At 42.9% G+C, this 22960-nt stretch overlaps 1 protein-coding gene across 2 annotated transcripts in view; it reads right to left on the bottom strand.

Moving 5' to 3' along the window:
• Nucleotides 1–20277, bottom strand: part of pgap1 (post-GPI attachment to proteins inositol deacylase 1) — a 28227-nt gene extending 7950 nt beyond the window's left edge. Inside the window, exons 1-12 of one of the 2 annotated variants that reach the window (XM_036974116.1) lie at nt 20043–20277; nt 18883–19036; nt 5710–5885; nt 5266–5437; nt 5009–5169; nt 3984–4036; nt 3820–3886; nt 2587–2692; nt 2385–2443; nt 2041–2124; nt 1737–1798; nt 215–266 (exon numbers count right to left, since the gene is read on the bottom strand). In XM_036974116.1, coding sequence (XP_036830011.1) covers nt 215–266; nt 1737–1798; nt 2041–2124; nt 2385–2443; nt 2587–2692; nt 3820–3886; nt 3984–4036; nt 5009–5169; nt 5266–5437; nt 5710–5885; nt 18883–19036; nt 20043–20174 — 1278 coding nt within the window. In that variant the 5' untranslated portion in view covers nt 20175–20277. The remainder of the gene's footprint in view (nt 1–214; nt 267–1736; nt 1799–2040; nt 2125–2384; nt 2444–2586; nt 2693–3819; nt 3887–3983; nt 4037–5008; nt 5170–5265; nt 5438–5709; nt 5886–18882; nt 19037–20042) is intronic. The other variant, XM_036974117.1, reaches the window with a different exon arrangement.
• Between the last annotated feature and the right edge of the window lie 2683 nt (nt 20278–22960).

Genomic DNA, 22960 nt, shown 5'->3' with positions numbered 1-22960 from the left:
ATATACACTTATTTATTTTGGTCAACATGGTTTGAGTGCAGTGTCAACTCATGTCACAGTGTACTTAAAGTGCATTCCACAACACGAGAAACAGAGAAATGAAAAACAGGAGAAACAGCAGACAGTACATTGACACAAAAACATGACCGACTTCAAATAACTGACTAACCGCTAATATTTAGTGGTGGTGTAAATATGGGAAGTTAATGCTTACCTTGTAAGCTGGGAGGAGTTCTGTTCCAAAAGACAGATCCACTGCCTGCACACTGGGGAAAGAAGAGTACAGTCAGAGACAGCAACGAAGGGAGAAAAGAAGAAGATAAGGAGCATGGAGAGAGAGAGAAAGAGAGAGAAAGAATGGTACGTCAGATGTCAGAAAGAGCCAGCAGTAAGCTGAAGCAGAGATAAAGGCGAATGAACGAGGAGAAAGAGAGAGAGAGAGAGAGAGACAAATGGAAAGAGTGCATGTCTGACATGGCCAGTCAGTACTCACCACTAGGGACGTGACAAATGGGGGGAAAAAATCGAAACATTTCAACAGTCATTTTATCAGTGTTCCGTTAAAACGATAAGAAACGTTCATAAAATTACCTGTGAATTCACAATGCAGCTGCGCTGCTGCCAGCAATGGTTTGGGTCTCACGGTTTGGGTCTCCCTTTCAGATGTTTAAGCATGGAACCTTTACTACCGTTACAGTACCTCAAATCCACCTCGCAAAGTTTGCATTTCCTTCCCATTTAAACTTAGCTGGTGTTGCTTGCCTTTCGCTGCCATAGTGGTGGAGAGCCGACCCAAAATAATTGATTCCTCGGCTCCTTGCCCGTCAACTCCCATTTCTGAGTATCAAGATTCAGTATTTTTGGAACGGAGGAGAATGATTGATTATTGTCTATACCTTCGAGAAAACAACACTCGCGTCTTTCATAGCGAGCGACGAAGAGAGAAGGGATGGGCACAGTATAGGCAGATCGGCCACCAGGCAGACAGAGTCAGAGACGTGCACAAGGCCTATCTATCGGCAATCAAAAGCTGTATCTCGCAATGGAATGCTGTATCTTAAATTCTTGGCTTGTAATGTCCCGCAACTTCAGTAAAGCAGGGCCTATCATCAATGAATAGGCTAGGATATTCTACACGCCACAGGGTTCCAGAGTGGCGCAGCGTTCTAAGGCACTGCATCTCAGTGCTAGAGTTGTCACTACAGACCCTGGTTCGATTCCAGGCTGTATCACAGCCGGCCGTGATTGGGAGTCCCATAGGGCGCCGCACAATTGGCCCAGCGTTGTCCGGGTTAGGGTTTGGCCGGGGTAGGCCGTCATAGTAAATAAGAATTTGTTCCTAACTGACCTGTCTAGTTAAATAAAGGTTAAATAAAAATAAATAAAAACAGACTGAAGACACACTCATATCATTAGCGAAAAGCAAGAGCAGGCAAGCCAGCGTGAGGGAAAGAGAAGGCGGCAGGCAGAAAGAATGTATTGGTAATCTGTATCTTGCAATGTCTTGTCACGCAAATTCACCAAAGTAGCCTAAAGTTTGCCTTTTGCTCTCTGGTTTTATTTAAATTACACAGCTTCCTCCAGGCCTTTATAGCCTACCATCTAGTTGGGCAATAACACAGAAGATAAAGTTTTGTGATAACTGCACTGTGATTTTAATTTTGTGGGGGGCAGGGAACAACAAAAACATTTTTCTTTAACGTTAAGGATCCCAACTTATCCACACCCCTACTCACCACAAGGATCCGTTCATCTGTGTACAACCGTAAACCCAGCTAGTCATTTCCTGTTGGAGAGACTACAAACATTGGCTCGGTAGTCTCACAAAATGCAGTCTTCTGCTTGCAAGATTCACCTTATACTGTGTTCTCAACTTGCGGACTTACTCACATCATTAGTCTTATTTATCAAAAATCTATTATGAATGGTGGCAGAAGTGGGATTCATAACCAGTGGGAAGCACCAGTGTTATCTTAAGAGCATATATTGTATATTGGTTTGAATCCCATTAAAGCAGCAGAGCTGCCATCTCAGTCTCACCAGGTTGTTGCTGCGACAGTAGAAGTGGCTGTAGGCTCTCCTGCGACTGGAGAGGGCAAACAGGAAATACTTGGCTTGTCCTTCCTGCAGAGAGCAAAGAAACAATAACTCCAAGCCATATTTTCAGAAGACATGGATCTGTAAATGATGTACGATCAAGGCCCAGCTCCTTCTGGGCCTGGAAGCGCAATTTAGCCTACTAGAAGACTAAGTGGCTCAATAAATCACATGAATTACGCCAATCTAGTTATTTTAGGTCTGTGATGACCAAAGTGATAGGAGCTATGTGAAGGGTCTATGGACCAAAATGGACCTCGGCCCTGGTGGTAATGGTGTAGGCTTACTTTGGGAGCACTGTACGCCAGACGGAGTGTGTTCACCTCGCTCCACGTTTTAGGAGACCCTGGAGAATGTGATAAATAAGAGAGTGGTCACACACCCGGTAATACATATGTTCTGTAAAAGGACACACAGCCTAAAAAGTGACATGCAGTCACACAGTTCGGCCCTACTACAAAACACACTATAGCACTGTAACCCACTGACCTGAGAGGGAAACGGGCATCTCTAGCTGCTCACCCAGCACACGTACAGGGTGTCTGATAAAATGATGGTTCAGAATGGCCATTCTCCTCTCTGGATCGTCTGAAAACTGGTAAAAAAAATAATTAAAAAGACATCAATACACAGTACTTAGCAACTTCAAATGGACAGACAGTGTTCCAATTTTCTTTCCTTCATGGCCACTTAAGAGTTGAAAAGACTGGGCAAGATTCTAGACTAATTATTTCTCCTATCAAACTCTTCTCAGATCAATTAGGGAAGTAAGCGGCACACTAAGATTAATTGAGCCACAATCCTGGTGTACATCTAGTCTGCATAGGCTTTCTCTTGGTCTCCTTTCCTTCATCTGCTATAACCACGTTTCCACCCAGTTATGTGAGTAAAGTCATACCGTATAAAGAAATTATAATAATAGGAAAAAAAAATAGGACGTTTCGGTAACATTTTATAAATGCAGACATCATTTGTTCGTTCGACATGGTGGGAGAAATTGTGGTGCGAGAAATGGTGGTGGAAACACCTTCATGTGCAAATATAGATATAATAACCATCATATGGAAGTAAACGTGGAGTCATGCAATGATATGGTATGTGGTCCTCCCATTAAGACCCGGGAAACCATGCAGTTCATTAAGACTAAAGATTAAATAAGTTAATGATGAACGTCACAGGGTGATGAAAGTGCACAGAGATGAGTTTAATGCTCCTTTCCAATAAATACCGAGGGTCTTATTTTGGTGACATGATGATCGATGCTTGACTGCTGTTTGACAAATAAAAATGTATCCATAATAATCTCATCATCTAGACTAGACTACCAGCACTGTATATGCAAGCTGTTGTTGTCTAGAGCGCACGTGCCAAGACAAAAGTAGGCACATTTGCTATTTAACAGTTTGTTACAAAACTATCGGTAGAGTTGAAAATGAAATGGAAACACATTGAACTTTTGGTTTTTATTCAGTACATGAAAACTTAAGGCAAAAAATATTTTTTGTGCAATACTTAATTACGCACAGAGTTGGTCTTTTTGGTAGAAAAAAACACTAATATTTGAATGAAAATCTGTCACCAATTGGATTGAAACCGAGCTACTGATGCGAAATAACTGGATAGTTGGAAGCAAATTCCCAAATGTTGCCTATCCTGTGTTTTTGAGATCAGTCAAGGAGGCCCCGCCTGGTTTCCAGTTTAGTGAGCCAGTGTGATACTCACCTGTCCCGTTTCAGGTTCAATGAGGTCAAAGAATGCCCGCACAGTGGCCAGAACCAGCTCTTTGCACCTGGAAAACAAACACAATAAGCAAATGACTTGCATATTTATGGAAGAGGGTCTGGAGATTACATCAAGCAAGCTCTAAATTGAATTCCTCTACTTACCAAACAATGGACAGGTGGTCCGTGGACACCCAGGTCCTAGGAACAGCAGTAACCTTCATAAAAGAAAAACAGAAAAGGATATTAACACTATCAGTTTGAAATTGAATGCAAGGCTGAAGGACTTGGGGCAATCGAAATTCATCTGGGCTATCTGAATGAAACGCACACTAAGCATAAAAAATAAAAAAAACTGACCGACCAGGTGAAAGTTATGATCCCTTATGTCACTTGTTAAATCCACTTCAAATCCCTGTAGCTGAAGGGGAGGAGACAGGTTAAATAATTACTTTTAAGCCTAGATTGTGTATGTGTGCCACTCAGAGGGTGAGTGGGAAAGACAAAAGTCTTAAGTGCCTTTGAATTGGGTATGGTAGTAGTTGCTAGGCGCACCGTCAAGAACTGCAACGCTGCTGGGTTTTTCCACTCTCAACAGTTTTCCGTGTGTATCAAGAATGGTCCAATACCCAAAGGACATCCAGCCAACTTGATACAGCTGTGGGAAGCATTGGAGTCAACTTGGGCCAGCATCCCTGTGGAACGCTTTCGACACCTTGTAGAGTCCATGCCCCGATGAATTGATGTTACAAGGGGTGGGGTGCAACTTAATATTAGGAAGGTCTTCCTAATGTTTAGTATACTCAGTGTATATTGTTTTTGGCATGTGGCTAACTAATTGGGCGGCAGGTAGCCTAGCGCTTAGGGGCGCTGAACTGCAGCTGACCCATTGCTTCCAGCCTCTTGGTGTGTGTGTGTGTGTGTGTGTGTGTGTGTGTGTGTGTGTGTCTCGGGTTGGGAGCATAAAATTATAAATTTCTGTTTTCAGTAAGTTAATAGACAATAAAGCATATATCATCTTATAAATGTAAAGATTTTGAGTGGACAATTTTGTCTCAAGTGATAGAATAGTTAGAAAGCTTACAGCAGTTCACAAGGCTCGATTTGACCGAAACGTCAACAAAATAAATGTGCAGATAAAACATGTAAAATGTGAATGCAGCAGAAACTTTGACTTTGTTGAGTCTTACCACCAGAGACAGCTTGCTTGGGTCGTCCTGGGGGCAGGGCAGGGCCGTGAGGCCGGAGCGCACCTGGTAGTCACGGTAACCACCCCCCACGGAGAGAACTGTCACGTTGCGCAGGTCTTCCGCTCGACCCACCCAGCGCTGTCTCACAGCAGAGTAGAACTCTACATACACACAGAGCAGAAAGGAGAGAATACAGACAGATCCCAGTGCTGGGGGTTACTATACATTGTAAGCCCTAGTGTGTGTGTGTTCCATACCCAGTAGGTGTGCGTCTAGGGACAGCACGGGGGCCTGGTGAGGGGAGGCCTGGGTGATGATGAGGCTGACAAGGCGAGGGCTGAAGCGGGGCAGGGTGAAGAGGGCTCGGGCCACCACTCCCCCCATGGAGTGACCCACCAACACCACACTATGAGGGGGGGCTTCATGGTCCTGCGGAGAAAGAGGTAGGTGTGGGGTTTAGTTTATCAGTCTAATGCCCAATCCCAAATTGATCCTTAGCCCCGAGGCACTTGTGTTTATCTGAGAGGATTGGATAGTTTAAGCAATATGGCAAAAACTCCCCCTGCCCTCTCAGACAAGTGCCTAGGGGGTAGGGGTTGATTTGGGCTTGGGTGTAAGTCAGTTGTTAGCTATTTTTAGTTAGCATTTATATATCTGATGTTTTTAAGAGAGCTCACACAACATTTTCTTATATAATATACCTTGTAGAGGCGCAGGATGGCCTTGATGCTCTCGTGTAGGAAGTGGGTCTGCCGGCGCAGGCTGCCTCCATACAGGGCCACAAGCTCCTCGTTGAAGTCGATGGTGAACACGTTGAGGTGGACCCCTCCTTCCAGGGCCTCAGCCTTCCTCAGAGCCACCGAACCCAGGGAGCGAGCTGGTGAGAGGACATAAGAGGTCATAGACCGATTAGAAAGCTGTGAGAAGATTAACACTTAAGGATAAGATAAAACATATATAATAACCAGAAGTTGGGCAAGGGAGGACACGTAGCTCAGGGCTATGCAGTTACAGCCCTCGAACAATGTTCGGTTGGAACAAATGAATAGCTTGACTATTCCTATAGGTGTGTAACTAGTGTCACTAAATGGTCATTGTAGAACGGACATAATTGCCATGAACAGGTCAAACCCTAATCCTACAGAACACCATGTGTGTGTCACAACTTAGGTAGCTAGCTAGCTAGGTAGGTAGCCATCTAGTCTAGCTAGATAGCTAAGTTAGCTAAACAACTACAGGTAGCCATATCTATGACTAAACATAGAAGAGGTTTAACAATCGGAGATCTATTGTAAACAGCAAGCTAAAATGTTATACAACCAGCCACTTAAAGCTTGGTTTACCAGCAAACGTTACCACATGACTGGAGCTGGCAAGCTAGTTAGTCTGGCGCCTGCTAACTTGTTGACAAAGGTTGACATTGGTTATGACCGTGGATGCGTTTCAATCTCACAAAATTATAGGCATGATGCAAGATTGGAATCCTAACAGATGTAACAATTGGCTATCCAGCTAGCTAGCTAAGAGGACAAACAATAATACAGCACTTTACTGTTGTAAATCTCAAACTGAATCTGGTTTTACTATAAATATATTTGCCTAAGCATGCCTGATAGTATCTAGCTACAGCCATGTCTGTCTGTCTGCCTGCCGAGGCACATTTGTACAGTCTGGTCACTGTGCAAAGGTTGAGGGTTATGCAATATTTCTTTCTATTAGGCTAGATATTGTTCTAAATGTAATATCTCTGCCTGTGCATATGTTCAACTTGTCTACCCTAATGGTGATGTTATGCTGGCATAGTTCAACTGTCGTTCAAACTGTACAATAGAGTATAATTCATTATATTTGTTTGTCTTATAGACAATACCTTGTGGTGCCTGGGCTTCTTCCTGGAGTGAATTCTAGATACAGAAAAATTATTCCTTTGCTTGTGTGTGTCATTGTGGCAGAACTGTTTCCCTCTTGGTGGATTGGATATTATGCTGCATTTCAAGCAGAAGATGACTCAAGAGAATGGCAGTTTGATAATGACCACTCCCACAGCCGTATAATTATTCCCTGAACTTTACGACACTGATCACTCTTATCTTACTGCATGTTCCTTTGTGAATGTCAATTTCATCATGACCACCTCTCCCATCATCTGCTGATCACCAGTTCTCTTAGCTATAGATTATTAAACCAGATAATGTGATTTAACCAAAGATTGTTCTTACTGAGAGTTACTGGATAGGTACTGTTTGGTATATCACAGAGGATTTTCAACCAACCTTAGTGATGCCGTCTTCGTTTAGACACCCAACTGTCTCGATCAATGAGAGAAGGCTTGAAATAGACAAGATGGTGGCATACCCTTTGTTGGATTACTTTGTGGAGCAAAACAAATATTTTAATGACGGAGCATTTTCTAAATTCAAAAAGGACCCCCTGCAACTACATTTTGAGACTTGTGTTCCCAGAATCGAGCATGAAGGCAGTATTGCTAAGCTAAGGCTGGTCGAAAATTCTCTGTGCTACACCAAGCAGTACCTATCCTGTAACTCCCAGTAATGGATACCGAAAATATTCGGTTAAATCACATTATCTGGTGTAACAATCTGTAGCTACAGTTTTCTACACACTGAACTGTACTACATTGTTCATACTGTATTTGTGTAGGCTACTTTTACCATAAAACATTCTTGTTGAATACCAAGTTCTCTTTTTGAGTTAGCATTAAACAGTGTACACTCCCCTGTATAGTTTACAGTGCATTTGGGAAAGTATTCAGGCCCCTTGACTTTCTCTTAATTTTGTTACGTTACAGCCTTATTCAAACATTATTTAAAATGTTTTCTCCCCTGATCAATCTACACACAAAAACTCATAATGACAAAGCAAAAACAGAAATACCTTATTTACTTAAGCATTCAGAACCTTTGCTATGAGATTATTGATGATCCTCGAGATGCTTCTACAACTTGATTGGAGTCCACCTGTGGTAAATTAAATTGATCGGACATGATTTGAAAAAGGCACACACCTGTCTATATAAGGTCCCACAGTTGACAGTGCATGTCAGAGCAAAAACCAAGCCATGAGGTAGAAGGAATTGTCTGCAGAGCTCTGAGACATGATTGTGTTGAGGCACAGATCTGGGGAAAAGTACCAAAATATTTCTGTAGCATTGAAGGTCTGCAAGAACACAGTGGCCTCCATTATTCTTTTAAATGTTTTTATTTATTTAACCTTTATTTAACTAGGCAAGTCAGTTAAGAACAAATTATTATTTTCAATGACGTCTTCAATGGGATGGAAGAAGTTTGGAACCACCAAGACTCTTCCTAGAGCTGGTTGCCTGCCAAACTGAGCATTCGGGGGAGAAGGGCCTTGGTCAGGGTGGTGACCAAGAACCCAATGGTCACTCAGACAGAGCTCCAGAGTTCCTCTGTGGAGATGGGAGAACCTTCCAGAAGGACAACCATATCTGCAGCACTCCACCAATCAGGCCTTTATGGCAGAGTGGCCAGACGGAAGCCACTTCTCAGTAAAAGGCACATGACAGCCCGCTTAGAGTTGCCAAAAGGCACCTAACGGACTCAAAGAATGATAAGAAACAAGATTAACTCATGGATACTCTTACTCTGGTCTGATGAAACTAAGATTGAACTCTTTGGCCTGAATACCAAGCACCACGTCTGGATGAAACCTGGCACCATCCCTACAGCATGGTGGTGGCAGCATTGCTCTGGGGATGTTTTTCAGTGGCAGGGACTGGGAGACTAGTCAGGATCAAGGCAAAGATCAATGGAGCAAAGTAGAGAGAGATCCTTGATGAAAACCTGCTCCAGAGCGCTCCGGACTTCAAACTGGAGCGAAAGTTCCCCTTCCAACAGGATAACGACCCTGAGCACACAGCCAAGACAATGCAGGAGTGGCTTCGGGACAAGTCTCAATGTCCTTGACTGACCCAGCCAGAGCCCAGACTTGAACCCGGTCGAACATCTCAGGAGTGACCTGAAAATAACTGTGCAGCGACGCTCCCCATCCAGAGCTTGAGAAGATCTGCAGAGAAGAATAGGAGAAACTCCCCAAATACAGGTGTTTCAAGCTTGTAGCGTCATACCCAAGAAGACTCAAGGCTGTAATCGCTGCCAAAGGTGCTTCAACAAAGTACTGAGTAAAGGGTCTGAATAGTTATGTAAATGTAATATGAGTTTCTTTTTACTAGATTAGCAAAAATGCTTCAAAACCTGTTTTTGCTTCGTGATTATTGTGTATACATTGATGGGGGGGAAAAAATCTATTTAATACATTTTAGAATAAGGCTCTAACCTAACAAAATTTGGAAAAAGTGAAGGGGTCTGAATACTTTCCGAAGGCACAAACTCATTTTCGTGCTCATTTGTTGTTAGCACAGAACACCACACAGGCATGATGAAAAACACGTTTTCAAAAATATCTTGCCTAGAGAAGTTCTGAGATTACTGTGTGTTGGTCGTTAGAAGTAAATAACACCATCATCCAAGTTTGTGGGCACCCCCCATCTACCTAGCAGGGCGGTATCTGCATTCACTATGAATGGGGGTGGCAGGTAGCATAGTGGTTATAGCGTTGGGCCAGTAACCGAAAGGTTGCTGGATTGAATCCCGGAGCTGACAAGGTACAAATCTGTCATTCAGTCCCCTGAAAAAGGCAGTTAACCCACTAGGCCGTCATTGTAAATAAGAATTTGTTCCTAGCTGACTTGCCTAGTTAAATAATGGTAACATTGATTAAAAAAATATAAATATATAAAAAACATTTTAAAAAATGAATGCTGGACTTTGTTGTTTAGCAGCCAAATACAGTAAAAAACAAAACTTTCTACTAGTGAAATGAAAACGTGCTCGTTCTAGCTTGTGGTTTCGATAATCTTTATGATTTTATGATAAAGAACGTAATGTTGTTAATATAGTAATGACTATGTGCCGTGGCAGAACCAGGGTGAAATTTCCTTTTAATTTCTATTTTTTTGCTTATCCCTTATCCCTGACATTCATCCACCACATCCCTGAACAGTGGCTGTCCCCCCATGTGAGGATTAAGGTTGACCAAGCTCATGGATATCAACACAAGATGACCTCTGAATAGACTAGATTTACTATTGGAGTTAAGTAATCTGATTAGCAAAACAGAGGGCAGTGTGTAGATTATGGATTTAAGCATCCCTTCAATTTACCTGTGAACCTGGACCTCATTTCACCTCCCTATGAACAGTAGCACTCTTTAACAGTTTAAATCAACTCTGATTAAAGGGATAATTGTGGATACCACTTGTATGTCTCTGCGTACAATTTAAAAGAAGTTGCTAACTAGAGTTAGTGCAATTGCTAACTACCATTAGAGCAATGACTGGCAGTCTATTGTAACAGCTAGCTGTTAACATACTATTACCAGTCATTGTGCTAATGCTAATTAGCATTGGCTTGCATAATTACCTCCAACTTCTTTCATAGTGAATGCAGACATAAAGAGTATCCATGAGTTAATCTGACTCTGTGGAAGTAGATAAAGCGCTTCATTGCCAAAATCTCAAAGTATCCCTTTAAGTGTGTTTAATGTAAAACTAGGTATTAGGCTTGACAGGCTTTAAAGTAGCCTAAACATAGCCTACTTGGTGCTGATGTTGTTGAATGTAAAACATCTAAAGATCATGAATCCAAGATGGCCCCTTGTATATAGCCGGTCTTTTTTCGTATACATCATAATCTCACTTCTATCTTCAAACTAAATACAATTTCCTGCAACCCGCCTCACCAATGTGGAACGGATCTGCTATTTTTATTCCTTATAACTGGAACTTCCATTAGGAGCTAGCCAGCTAACTAGCTACTAGTCTTTGTTAGCCACGGCTAGCGGTCTTCGCCTTTTCCCCCCGGAATCAGCCAGCCTTAGCTTGGACAATCACCTGCCAGTCTGCACAGCGCGATATCAACTCAGACCATATCGGACTGCTTCTCTCTACCATATCACCGGATTACTGCCACTCTGGATCATTACTCCTAGCTAGCTGCAAACGAGTGGCTACTGTTAGCTAACGCCTCTGTCCGGAAGCAAGCACCAGTTAGCCTCGAGCTAGGCCCATATACCAACTAATTCTAGGGCTACAACTACCTAATTTGCCAATTGGCCTGGAACCTTTATTGTCGACATGGAGCCCATCTGATCCAACATGTCTGGACTGCCAACGTGATCGCCCGATGTGGTCTCAACTAGAGGTCAATCGATTAATCGGAATGGCTGATTTCAAGTTTTCATAACAATCGGTAATCTGCATTTTTGGACAGATTTTTAGTCCTATAATAACTACAACCTACAACTTCTTACCTGGGAATATTGAAGACTCATGTTAAAAGGAACCACCAGCTTTCATATGTTCTGAGCAAGGAACTTAAACATGAGCTTTTTTACATGGCACATATTGCACTTTTACTTTCTTCTCCAACACTTTGTTTTTGCATTATTTTAAACCAAATTGAACGTTTCATTATTTATTTGAGACTAAATTGATTTTATTGATGTATTAAGTTAAAATAAGTGTTCATTCAGTATTGTTGTAATTGTCATTATGTATATATTAAAAAAATGAATAATAATAAATAAATCAATAAAAAAAATTACATTAAAATTATATATTTTTTTTTATTATTATTATTTTATTTTTTATCATTATTATTTAAAAATCGTCCGATTAATCGGTATCGGCTTTTTTTTTGGTCCTCAAATAATCATTATCAGTCGACCTCTAGTCTCAACAGGCTATTCTGTTATGATATCGCCGCAGAACCATCTACTAGCCCCGGCGCATTAGCTTTTTCTGAATGCTGTGTCCCCTGCTCGCCGAGTGTAGTAGTGAATACCGTACAGCACCCTGTCTCACCTATTGCTACTCTTTTGACCCTATGATCACTCGGCTACACAGATGATGCCCCCAGGACTGTTTCAATAACACTGTACCCCATTTTGTTTACCTTAGCTCTCCTGATCAACACCTGTGATTGCTTTATGCCTCTCTCTAATGTCAATATGCCTTGTCTACTGCTGTCTTGGCTAGTTTTTAATGCTTTATTTCACAGCCCTCAGTCCCACTCAAATTGTCTTAGATAGCTCTTTCGTCCCACCCCACACACATGACGAGACCTCACCTACATTAATTATTGCCTCCAGAGACTAAACCTCTCATCATCATCACGCATAGGTTTACCTCCACTGTGCTCACATCCTACCATACCATTGTCTGTACATTATGCCTTGAATCTATTCTACCACACCCAGAAATCTGCTCCTTTAATTCTCTGTCCCCAACGCACTAGACGACCAGTTCTTATAGCCTTTAGCCGTACCCTTATCCTACTCCTCCTCTGTTCCTCTGGTGATGTAGAGGTTAACCCAGGCCCTGTAGCCCCCAGTTCCACTCCTATTCCCCAGGCGCTATCATTTGTTGACTTCTGTTGACTAACCGTAAAAGCCTTGGTTTCATGCATGTTAACATCAACTACAACATTTTCCGACAAGATAGAACTTTCCAAAGGGGCTGGAGTTGCAATCTACTGCAGAGGCAGCCTGCAGAGTTCTGTCATGCTATCCAGGTCTGTGCCCAAACAGTTCGAGCTTCTACTTTTAAAATTCCACCTTTCCAGAAATAAGTCTCTCACTGTTTGTTACAGATCCCCCTCAGCCCCCAGCTGCACCCTGGACACCATATGTGAATTAATTCCCCTCCATTTATCTTCACAGTTTGTACTGTTAGGTGACCTAAACTGAGATATGCTTAACACCCCGGCCGTCCTATAATCTAAGATAGATGCCCTCAATCTCACCCAAAATTATCATGGAACCTACCAGGTACAACCCCAAATCCGTAAACTCAGGCACCCTCATAGATATCATCCTGACCAACCTGCCCTCTAAATACACCTCTGCTGTCTTCAACCAGGATCTCAGCGATCAAATCAAAGTTTGTCACGTGCACCGAATACAACAGTGAAATGCTTACTTACAGGCCCAAACCAAGTGCAAAAAAGGTATTAGGTGAACAATAGGTTAAGTAAAGAAATAAAACAACAGTAAAAAAGACAGGCTATATACAGTAGCGAGGTTATAACAGTAGCAAGGCTACATACAGACACAGGTTAGTCAGTCTGATTGAGGTAGTATGTACATGTAGTTATGGTTAAAGTGACTATGCATATATGATGAACAGAGTGTAGCAGTAGCATAATAGAGGGGTTGGCGGGACACAATGCAGATAGCCCGGTTTACCAATGTGCGGGAGCACTCGTTGCGTACTCACTGCCTCCTTGCCTGCGTCCGTAATGGGTCTGCGGTCAAACAACCACCCCCTAAAACACTTCAGCGAGCAGGCCTTTCTAATCGACCTGGCCCAGGTATCCTGGAAAGATATTGACCTAATTCCGTCAGTAGAGGATGCCTGGTTATTGTTTAAAAATGCTTTTCTCACCATCTTAAATAAGCATGCCCCATTAAAAAAAAAAATAGAATCAGGAACAGATATAGCCCTTGGTTCACTCCAGACGTGACTGCCCTTGACCAGAAAAAATACATCCTGTGGCATTCTGCATTGGCATCGAATAGCCCCCGCGATATGCAACTTTTCAGGGAAGTTAGGAACCAATATACACAGGCTGTTAGGAGAGCAAAGGCTAGCCTTTTCAAACAGAAATCCTGTAGCCAAAACTCCAAAAAGTTCTGGGACACCGTAAAGTCCATGGAGAATAAGAGCACCTCCTCCCAGCTGCCCACTGCACTGAGGCTAGGAAACACTGTCACCACCGATAAACCTACGATAATCGAGAATTTCAATAAGCATTTTTCTATGGCTGGCCATGCTTTCCACCTGCGACCCCTACCCCAGTCAACAGCTCTGTACCCCTCACAGCTACTTGCCAAAGCCTCCCCCATTTCCCCTTCACCCAAAACCAGATAGCTGAAGTTCTGAAAGAACTGCAAAATCTGGACCCCAACAAATCAGCTGGGCTAGACAATGTGGACCCTCTCTTTCTAAAATGATCTGCCAAAATTGTTGCAACCCCTATTACTAGCCTGTTCAACCTCTCTTTCGTATCATCTGAGATCCCCAAAGATTGGAAAGCTGCCAGGGTCATCCCTCTCTTCAAAGGGGGAAACACTAGACTCAAACTGTTACAGACCTATATCTATCCTATTCTGCCTTTCGAAAGTCTTCGAAAGCCAAGTTAACAAACAGGTCACCAACCATTTAAAATCCCACCGTACCTTCTCCGCTATGCAATCTTGTTTCTGAGCTGGTCATGGGGGCACCTCAGCCAAGCTCAAGGTCCTAAACGATATCATAACCACCATCAACAAAAGACAATACTGTGCAGCCGTATTCATCGACCTGGCCAAGGCTTTTGACTCTGTCAATTACCGCATTCTCATCGGCAGACTCAACAGCCTTGGTTTCTCAAATGACTGCCTCGCCTGGTTCACCAACTACTTCTCAGAAAGAGTTCAGTGTATCAAATCGGAGGGCCAGTTGTCCAGACCTCTGGCAGGCTCTATGGAGGTGCCACAGGGTTCAATTCTCGTGGCCGACTCGTCTCTGTATACATCAATGATGTCGCTCTTGCGGCTGGTGATTCTCTGATCCACCTCTATGCAGACAACACCATTCTGTATACTTCTGGCCTTCTTTGGACACTGTGTTAACTAACCTCCAGACGAGCTTCAATGCCATACAACTCTCCTTCCGTGGCCTCCAACTGCTCTTAAATGCAAGTAAAGCGAAATGCATGCTGCTCTTCAAACAATCGCTGCCTGCACATGCCCGCCCACCTAGCATCACTACTCTGGACGGTTCTGACTTATAATTGTGCACATATTCTAAAACCTAGGTGTCTGGTGTTGGAGGAAATTATAGTTGAAATGATGAATTATGTATACATTTAAATTAGAACATAAGCTGTTACTGAAAATGTAAGTAAAACAAATTAATTGTCTGTACCTTGGGTTTAAGGGAGAGGGATGGCATATCTCTTTAGACAGATTGGAATGTTTGTTTTATGAGGGGAGTAGAAGACAGTCTCCAGACCTGAAGACACTGCGCTATTGTGTGGATCGGAGAGAGTGTGAGAAACTGATGACGTCATTTTCAGTTTATAACCTGTGGAAAAATGTGTATGTAACCAGTACTCTCTTGAATTAAACGCTATAACCTGACCTTTAAGACTGGTCTCGATCTATTTCATGCATAATTAATGAATTTACAACTCATTAATGAAATAGAGAGAGTGCGAATTTGGTTTTGGCTACAAAACATATAGGAATTTAGAATTCCACTAACACTGGTTAGACTAAACTCTCCTTCCAGACTCACATTAAGCATCTCCAATCCAAAATGAAATATAGAATCTGCTTCCTATTTCGCAACAAAGCATCCTTCACTCATGCTGCCAAACATACCCTCGTAAAAAACTGACTATCCTACCGATCCTTGACTTCGGCGATGTAATTTACAAAATAGCCTCCAACACTCAACTCAGCAAATTGGATGTAGTCTATCACAGTGCCATCCGTTTCATCAACAAAGTCCCATATAGTACCCACTACTGCGACCTGTATGCTCTCGTTGGCTGGCCCTCGCTTCATATTCGTCGCCAAACCCACTGGCTCCAGGTCATCTATAAGTCTATGCTAGGTAAAGCCCCGCCTTATCTCAGCTCACTGGTCACCATAGCAGCACCCACCCGTAGCACGCGCTACAGCAGGTATATTTCACTGGTCACCCCCAAAGCCAATTCCTCCTTTCCTTCCAATTCTCTGCTGCCAATGAATGGAACAAATTGCAAAAGTCACTGAAGCTGGAGACTCATATCTACCTCACTAACTTTAAGCATCAGCTTATCAGAGCAGATTCCTGATCATTGCACCTGTACATAGCCCATCTGTAAATAGCCAATCCAACTACCTCATCTCCATATTGTTATTTATTTTATGTACAGTGCCTTGCGAAAGTATTCGGCCCCCTTGAACTTTGCGACCTTTTGCCACATTTCAGGCTTCAAACATAAAGATATAAAACTGTATTTTTTTTGTGAAAGATCAACAACAAGTGGGACACAATCATGAAGTGGAATTACATTTTTTGGATATTTCAAACTTTTTTATCAAATCAAAAACTGAAAAATTGGGCGTGCAAAATTATTCAGCCCCTTTACTTTCAGTGCAGCAAACTCTCTCCAGAAGTTCAGTGAGGATCTCTGAATGATCCAATGTTGACCTAAATGACTAATGATGATAAATATAATCTACCTGTGTGTAATCAAGTCTCCGTATAAATGCACCGGCACTGTGATAGTTTCAGAGGTCCGTCAAAAGCGCAGAGAGCATCATGAAGAACAAGAAACACACCAGGCAGGTCCGAGATACTGTTGTGAACAAGTTTAAAGCCGGATTTGGATACAAAAAGATTTCCCAAGCTTTAAACATCCCAAGGAGCACTGTGCAAGCGATAATATTGAAATGGAAGGAGTATCAGACCACTGCAAATCTACCAAGACCTGGCCGTCCCTCTAAACTTTCAGCTCATACAAGGAGAAGACTGATCAGAGATGCAGCCAAGAGGCCCATGATCACTCTGGATGAACTGCAGAGATCTACAGCTGAGGTGGGAGACTCTGTCCATAGGACAACAATCAGTCGTATATTGCACAAATCTGGCCTTTATGGAAGAGTGGCAAGAAGAAAGCCATTTCTTAAAGATATCCATAAAAAGTGTCGTTTAAAGTTTGCCACAAGCCACCTGGGAGACACACCAAACATGTGGAAGAAGGTGCTCTGGTCAGATGAAACCAAAATTGAACTTTTTGGCAACAATGCAAAACGTTATGTTTGGCGTAAAAGCAACACAGCTGAACACACCATCCCCACTGTCAAACATGGTGGTGGCAGCATCATGGTTTGGGCCTGCTTTTCTTCAGCAGGGACAGGGAAGATGGTTAAAATTGATGGGAAGATGGATGGAGCCAAATACAGGACCATTCTGGAAGAAAACCTGATGGAGTCTGCAAAAGACCTGAGACTGGGACGGAGATTTGTCTTCCAACAAGACAATGATCCAAAACATAAAGCAAAATCTACAATGGAATGGTTCAAAAATAAACATATCCAGGTGTTAGAATGGCCAAGTCAAAGTCCAGACCTGAATCCAATCGAGAATCTGTGGAAAGAACTGAAAACTGCTGTTTACAAATGCTCTCCATCCAACCTCACTGAGCTCGAGCTGTTTTGCAAGGAGGAATGGGAAAAAATGTCAGTCTCCTGATGTGCAAAACTGAGAGACATACCCCAAGCGACTTACAGCTGTAATCGCAGCAAAAGGTGGCGCTACAAAGTATTAACTTAAAGGGGCTGAATAATTTTGCACGCCCAATTGTTCAGTTTTTGATTTGTTAAAAGAGTTTGAAATATCCAATAAATGTCGTTCCACTTCATGATTGTGTCCAGCTTGTTGTTGATTCTTCACAAAAAAATACAGTTTTATATCTTTATGTTTGAAGCCTGAAATGTGGCAAAAGGTCGCAAAGTTCAAGGGGGCCGAATACTTTCGCAAGGCACTGTATATATATAAAAAATGTTTTGCTCCTTTGCACACCAGAATCTCTCCTTGGGCATTCAACTTCTGCAAATCTATCACTTCTGTGTTTATTTGCTAAATCGTAATTATTTCACCACTACGGCCTATTCATTGCCTGTATATAGACTTTTCTATTGTGCTATTGACTGTACGTGTGTTTATTCCATGTGTAACTCTGTGTTGTTTTTTGTGTCGCACTGCTTTGCTTTATCTTGGCCAGGTCGCAGTTGTAAATGAGAACATGTTCTCAACTAGCCTACCTGGTTAAATAAAGATAAATAAATAAAAATCATGCCTGGTATGAGGTTTGCTTGGTTGAGGTATGTGCTTGTGATTGTAACCATAACATGTAAATAGACTAATGCAACAGAACCCATGATGGAGGACACTGAATACCATCATGCACATAATGGTAAAATAGCAAACTATGTGCATGTTGCATGTGTGTATGTGGGGGTGGGTGGGCGTACGCATGCAAGATTGAGAGTGAGAGAAAGAGAGCGTGGGTGTTCTACTCCCATCAGCAGCCACAAGAAACACCAAACCAGAAGAGGATAGATCTGCATTAGAGTGGGCATAGAACAGGGAACATCAACTAAATTCAGCCAGAAGATCAGGAGGAAGAGAACATAATCACAAATAATTTGTAAACCTCAAATTGACCACACGGATATAATATTTAACTAAAACAGAATCATTTGAAACCTTGTATACGATCACACACACACACTCTTATGCGTGGGAATACTTTGGAACAGATTTCCAGAATTAAAATCCCTTGGAGCTGATTTGCTGGTGTTTTTACACACACACACACACACACACACACACACCACCCCCCCCCCCCCCCCCCCCCTTTGGAAACAAGCATATTAATGAATACTTTCAAGTGACATCCTCTGGGTCCTCATAGTGCATTTTGATGCCCAAAATATATTCAATAGATATATATTTTTATTTTTATTTATTTTGCTTAGAAAACTTGGGGGACAAATAAAATCACCGCCAGTTGGGAAACCCTTCCATAAGATATTTCTCAAATACAAGACTTTCACCAGCCTATGTACAATATGCAACCGAAGCAGATATTGCACATTAGAAATTATTAGCTTCCATTGTTAGAGCAATGGAGAGAGCAAACTTGTGATATTCCCTAATCTGAGTTGAGTGGGTATGTTCGATTCGAGTAAGTTTGAAAAGTGGATGAGTTTGGTTAATAGTGATAGAGGCTCACCTTGTTTGTAGCTGCCTGCGTTTCCAGGTAGGAAAAGAACAGGGGCCCCGGTTAGTTTTAGTCCGCGAGTGTCCTGAGCGTACTGGCCCTCTCCGTACAGGTAAAGCCCATACGCTGGGTACTGGCGGGCCACGCGTCGGGGCAGGGCAATACGCTGTCAACACACAAACATAGTGAGGACACACACATCCCTGATAGAGCGCGTACTCTCCGGTCCTAAAGTACAACACACTAAGGATACACACACACCTCCCTAGAGGTAGAGCCATATGCTGGGAACAGCTGAGCCACACTTCTAGGCAGATTAACACATCACAGAGAAGAAGAAAAAACAGTACATTGAGAAAGCATCGTTGTGTGTGTGTGTGCATGCTGAACGACAGGAGAGGTGTGGCACCACGTGGCCGATCCTGACTCTTGATTGAGCAAATCAGATCCGAGAACAATTTTGGGTAATAAATATAATAGCTACTTCTAATAGATTGGGCCAATTCTTCATATTTTATCAGCACCATGGTGAGCGCAGACAGACCACACAGGGCCATCTGGTTGTGCCAGGCACTCAATGGGTGGAATAATCACCTTATAGTACTTATCATGGATCAACTGCAGCTTCCAACACAAGGTGTGATCTCCTGAGCCCTGATGTAACATACAATGACACCACACACACTCACTCAGCATCCTCAACATACAGTAACTGCCTACCATGCCACCTCTCTATTGCAGCTAGTACTAGGAATAATGTACAATTCCATGGTAAATGTGAAACGTAGCTAGGTGTGCATGACACAGTCCGTCGACACCCTCAACAAGGAAATCGTCCTGAAAATCATGCATGAGGTGCGATGTTGAAATTGGAAGCCTAATGCAGGTGCTTTACGACAACAGGTAGCTTGAGCTTCAGCATGATATATCCGCCATGGGCTAATTTATAGCTAGCCATATCCATATTATGGCTCTAAAAATCACAGCTGGACATTGACAGCTGGGGGGGGGGGGGGATGCTAGCTAGTCCTGAAAAGGATGGACACTAAAATAATGTTACGCATTTAGCAGCAACGTTCCGAGTGTTGTTGACAGTGCCGAGTAATTACGCCGAACCGAAACCGAATCGCGCACGGTGCCATTTGTTTGAGGTCAATAGGCAAACTACTCACCCGGTACTCGGGGTACTCGAACATATAGGTCATTGTGCACCTATTCTCTTCAAATCCCGAAAACATTTCTCGCAGGCCCATCGCCAGAAGACCCAGTGCACACCCGTAAAAGGCCACAGTGGCGACTCTCATGTCTACTGTCTTTTGGATTTTTGTCTATTTACAGGTATACTGTTTCCATTTTTCCTTTTGCAAACCCTCTCTCTGTTAAACCTGATCTTCTTCTTCTTCTTCTTCTTCTGTGGATTCTATATGGCGGTTGGCAACCAACTTTAAGGTGCATTACCGCCTCCAACTGGACTGGAGTGTGGAGCGAAGGTCTAAATCCTAACCAATATTCTCGTCTCCCGAAGGAAACGAAATACACAATGAAATACCACATCCCCTGAAGATTTCCACAGCAGTTCACTTAATCCTGGCTCTTCAACCCCATTACTCCTCAAATCTAATAACAATCGCTCCCTTTCTCTCATCATATTTCTGGCACTGAAATAGAACATGTTCTCTTGTGTTCATCTCCTCCTGACAATGATCACACCTCCCAGTCGGATGGTTCCCCACCACTGTCAATGTACTATTTAGCCTTGTGTGTCCCAGTCCCAGCCTTGTGACTACACTTTCCTCCCTTCTCTCTCGGACCTGAGGACCTCCCAGCCCCCACCTGTTCCTGGATCTTATACAGGTGTCTTCCCTTACTCTCCCTCTCCCACAACACTTGCCACTTATTTTTAACCACTGTTCTTATTAATCCCTTGGCTTCTGCTTTACTGATTGACAATTCCATCTCAACATTAGGATGTTTAGGAGCCTGCTTGGCAATACTATCCATGTTATCATTTCCCTCTACTCCCACATGACCTGGTACCCAGAGGAACATCACAATCTTTTTCACCCTATACAAACAATGCAAAACCTCATACAATACATCCTGTCTGCTCTGAGACACACATGAATTTAAGCTCATCAGTGCCGCACAGGAGTCAGAGCAGATGACTAACCTGTCTGGCCTCACCTCCTCCACACACTCGGCAGCCAATAGTATGGCCAACAACTCCATTGTGTAAACGGATAAATGATCCGTTGCTCTTTTCGTCACTGCCATCTTAAACTCAGGAACACTAAAAGCTGCTGCTCTCCTCCCTGTTTTAGGTCCATCTGTGAATATATTCTAGAAAGCATAGTTTTGTGTCCTTAAATGTTCACTTACAACTGAATCTACTCTTTCCTCAACATCTCTTACCCTCACAAGCAACCCTAGATCTATCACTGGTTGAGGGAGACACCAAGGTGGGATTGCAAGAAGACCCACAGAGGGGCTACACTCCCTCCCAAACAGCCCCACCTCTCTCGCCAAGCAATTGCCTATCCACCAAAAGCTTGTATTCAGATTTTGTTCACGTTCCCAGCACTCTAGGAGCACCTTTTTTTTGTAGGATGTGTAAACTTAAGTCCTTTACCCAATATGTCATGGCTAGCTGTTGTCTTCTTAACTTGAACAGCATCTCTCCCAACTCTACCTGCATCACTGCCACCGGGGAGGTCCTGATTTATCCAGCTTGATAAGTAGGCATTCCTTCCACATCATATCATAAGCCTTCTCTACATCAAAGAAAACGGCTACCACCACCTCCTTATTTTCCTGTGCCTTCCGTATGACTTGACTCACAGTATAGGATCCATCATTCCCCTGCCTTTCCTGAACCCACTTTGATCTGGTGACATTAGTCCTCTACTCTCCAGAAAGTAAGTCAGCCTTTCTATAATCATCTTTTCCATAGGTTTACATACATGACATGTAGTGATGCACCGATTTGACAATTTTGACCGATACTAATATCCGATATTTTCCTTGCCAAAAATACGATACCGATAACTGATAAAAAAAAAGTGAGGCCTTTTAAGCATTCTAGTACAGCTAAATAGTTAACACACACACACACATGGACGCAGAGGTCTAAGGCACTGTATCTCAGTGCAAGGGGTGTCACTACAGTCCCTGGTTTGAATCCAGGCTGTATCACATCTGGCCATGATTGGGAGTCCCATAGGGCGGTGCACAATTGGCCCAGCGTCGTCCGGGACGTCATTGTAAATAAGAATTAGTTTTTAACTGACTTGCCTAGTTAAATAAAACTGTTTTTTTTTAAATGTATCTACGTTATATAGGTATGCACCGATATTGATGTTGACATTTTTAGCTAATATCGGCCAATTCCAATATGTTCACCGATATATTGCGCATCCCTAAGAGATGTCAACGCTATCGGCCTGTAGTTTGAAGGACTAGTAGGGTCTTTCCCAGGTTTCCTTATTGGCACCTCTACCGCTTGCTACCAACTTCCAGGCAATTTCCCTTCTTGCCACACCTTATTGTAAAAGCCCAATACTTTCCCCATTGCAGTGTCACTGAGATTAGCCATCATGATGTAACACATCTCATCCTTCGCAGGAGATGTTACCCCAGCTTTAGCTAATGCTCTCTTCATCTGGATCATTCAATGTATCGCCACCATCTTTTTCTGATCCAGGACCCCTGGATGTGGTCCTCTGACCCTCTCTCTCCCACGCTGCCCCTCTTCTGTCAGATTATTTGAGCTGTGCACCATCACAAATGCCTGAGCCAACATCTCTGCCTTCTCCATTTCTCTCACTGCAACAATCTCCCCACTTTTCAGCATAGGGATATCCCAATCTCTTCTGACCCCACTCATCCTCTTAATCATCCCCCATACCTCTCCCACAGGAGTGGTCTGGCCTATGTTTTCACAAAACCGGTGCCAACACTCCCTCTTAGCTGTCCTAACGATCCTCCTTGCTACTGCTTGTGCTTGTTTATACTGAATCAGGTGTTGGTAATTATTGGACCTTTTCAACATTCTGAAAGCGCTGTTCCTACTTTTCACTGCCTCTCTACACTC

Source organism: Oncorhynchus mykiss, chromosome 3, assembly GCF_013265735.2.
Source record: "Oncorhynchus mykiss isolate Arlee chromosome 3, USDA_OmykA_1.1, whole genome shotgun sequence".
Taxonomy (NCBI): domain Eukaryota; kingdom Metazoa; phylum Chordata; class Actinopteri; order Salmoniformes; family Salmonidae; genus Oncorhynchus; species Oncorhynchus mykiss.
This window is presented reverse-complemented; position numbering and strand designations above follow the sequence as displayed.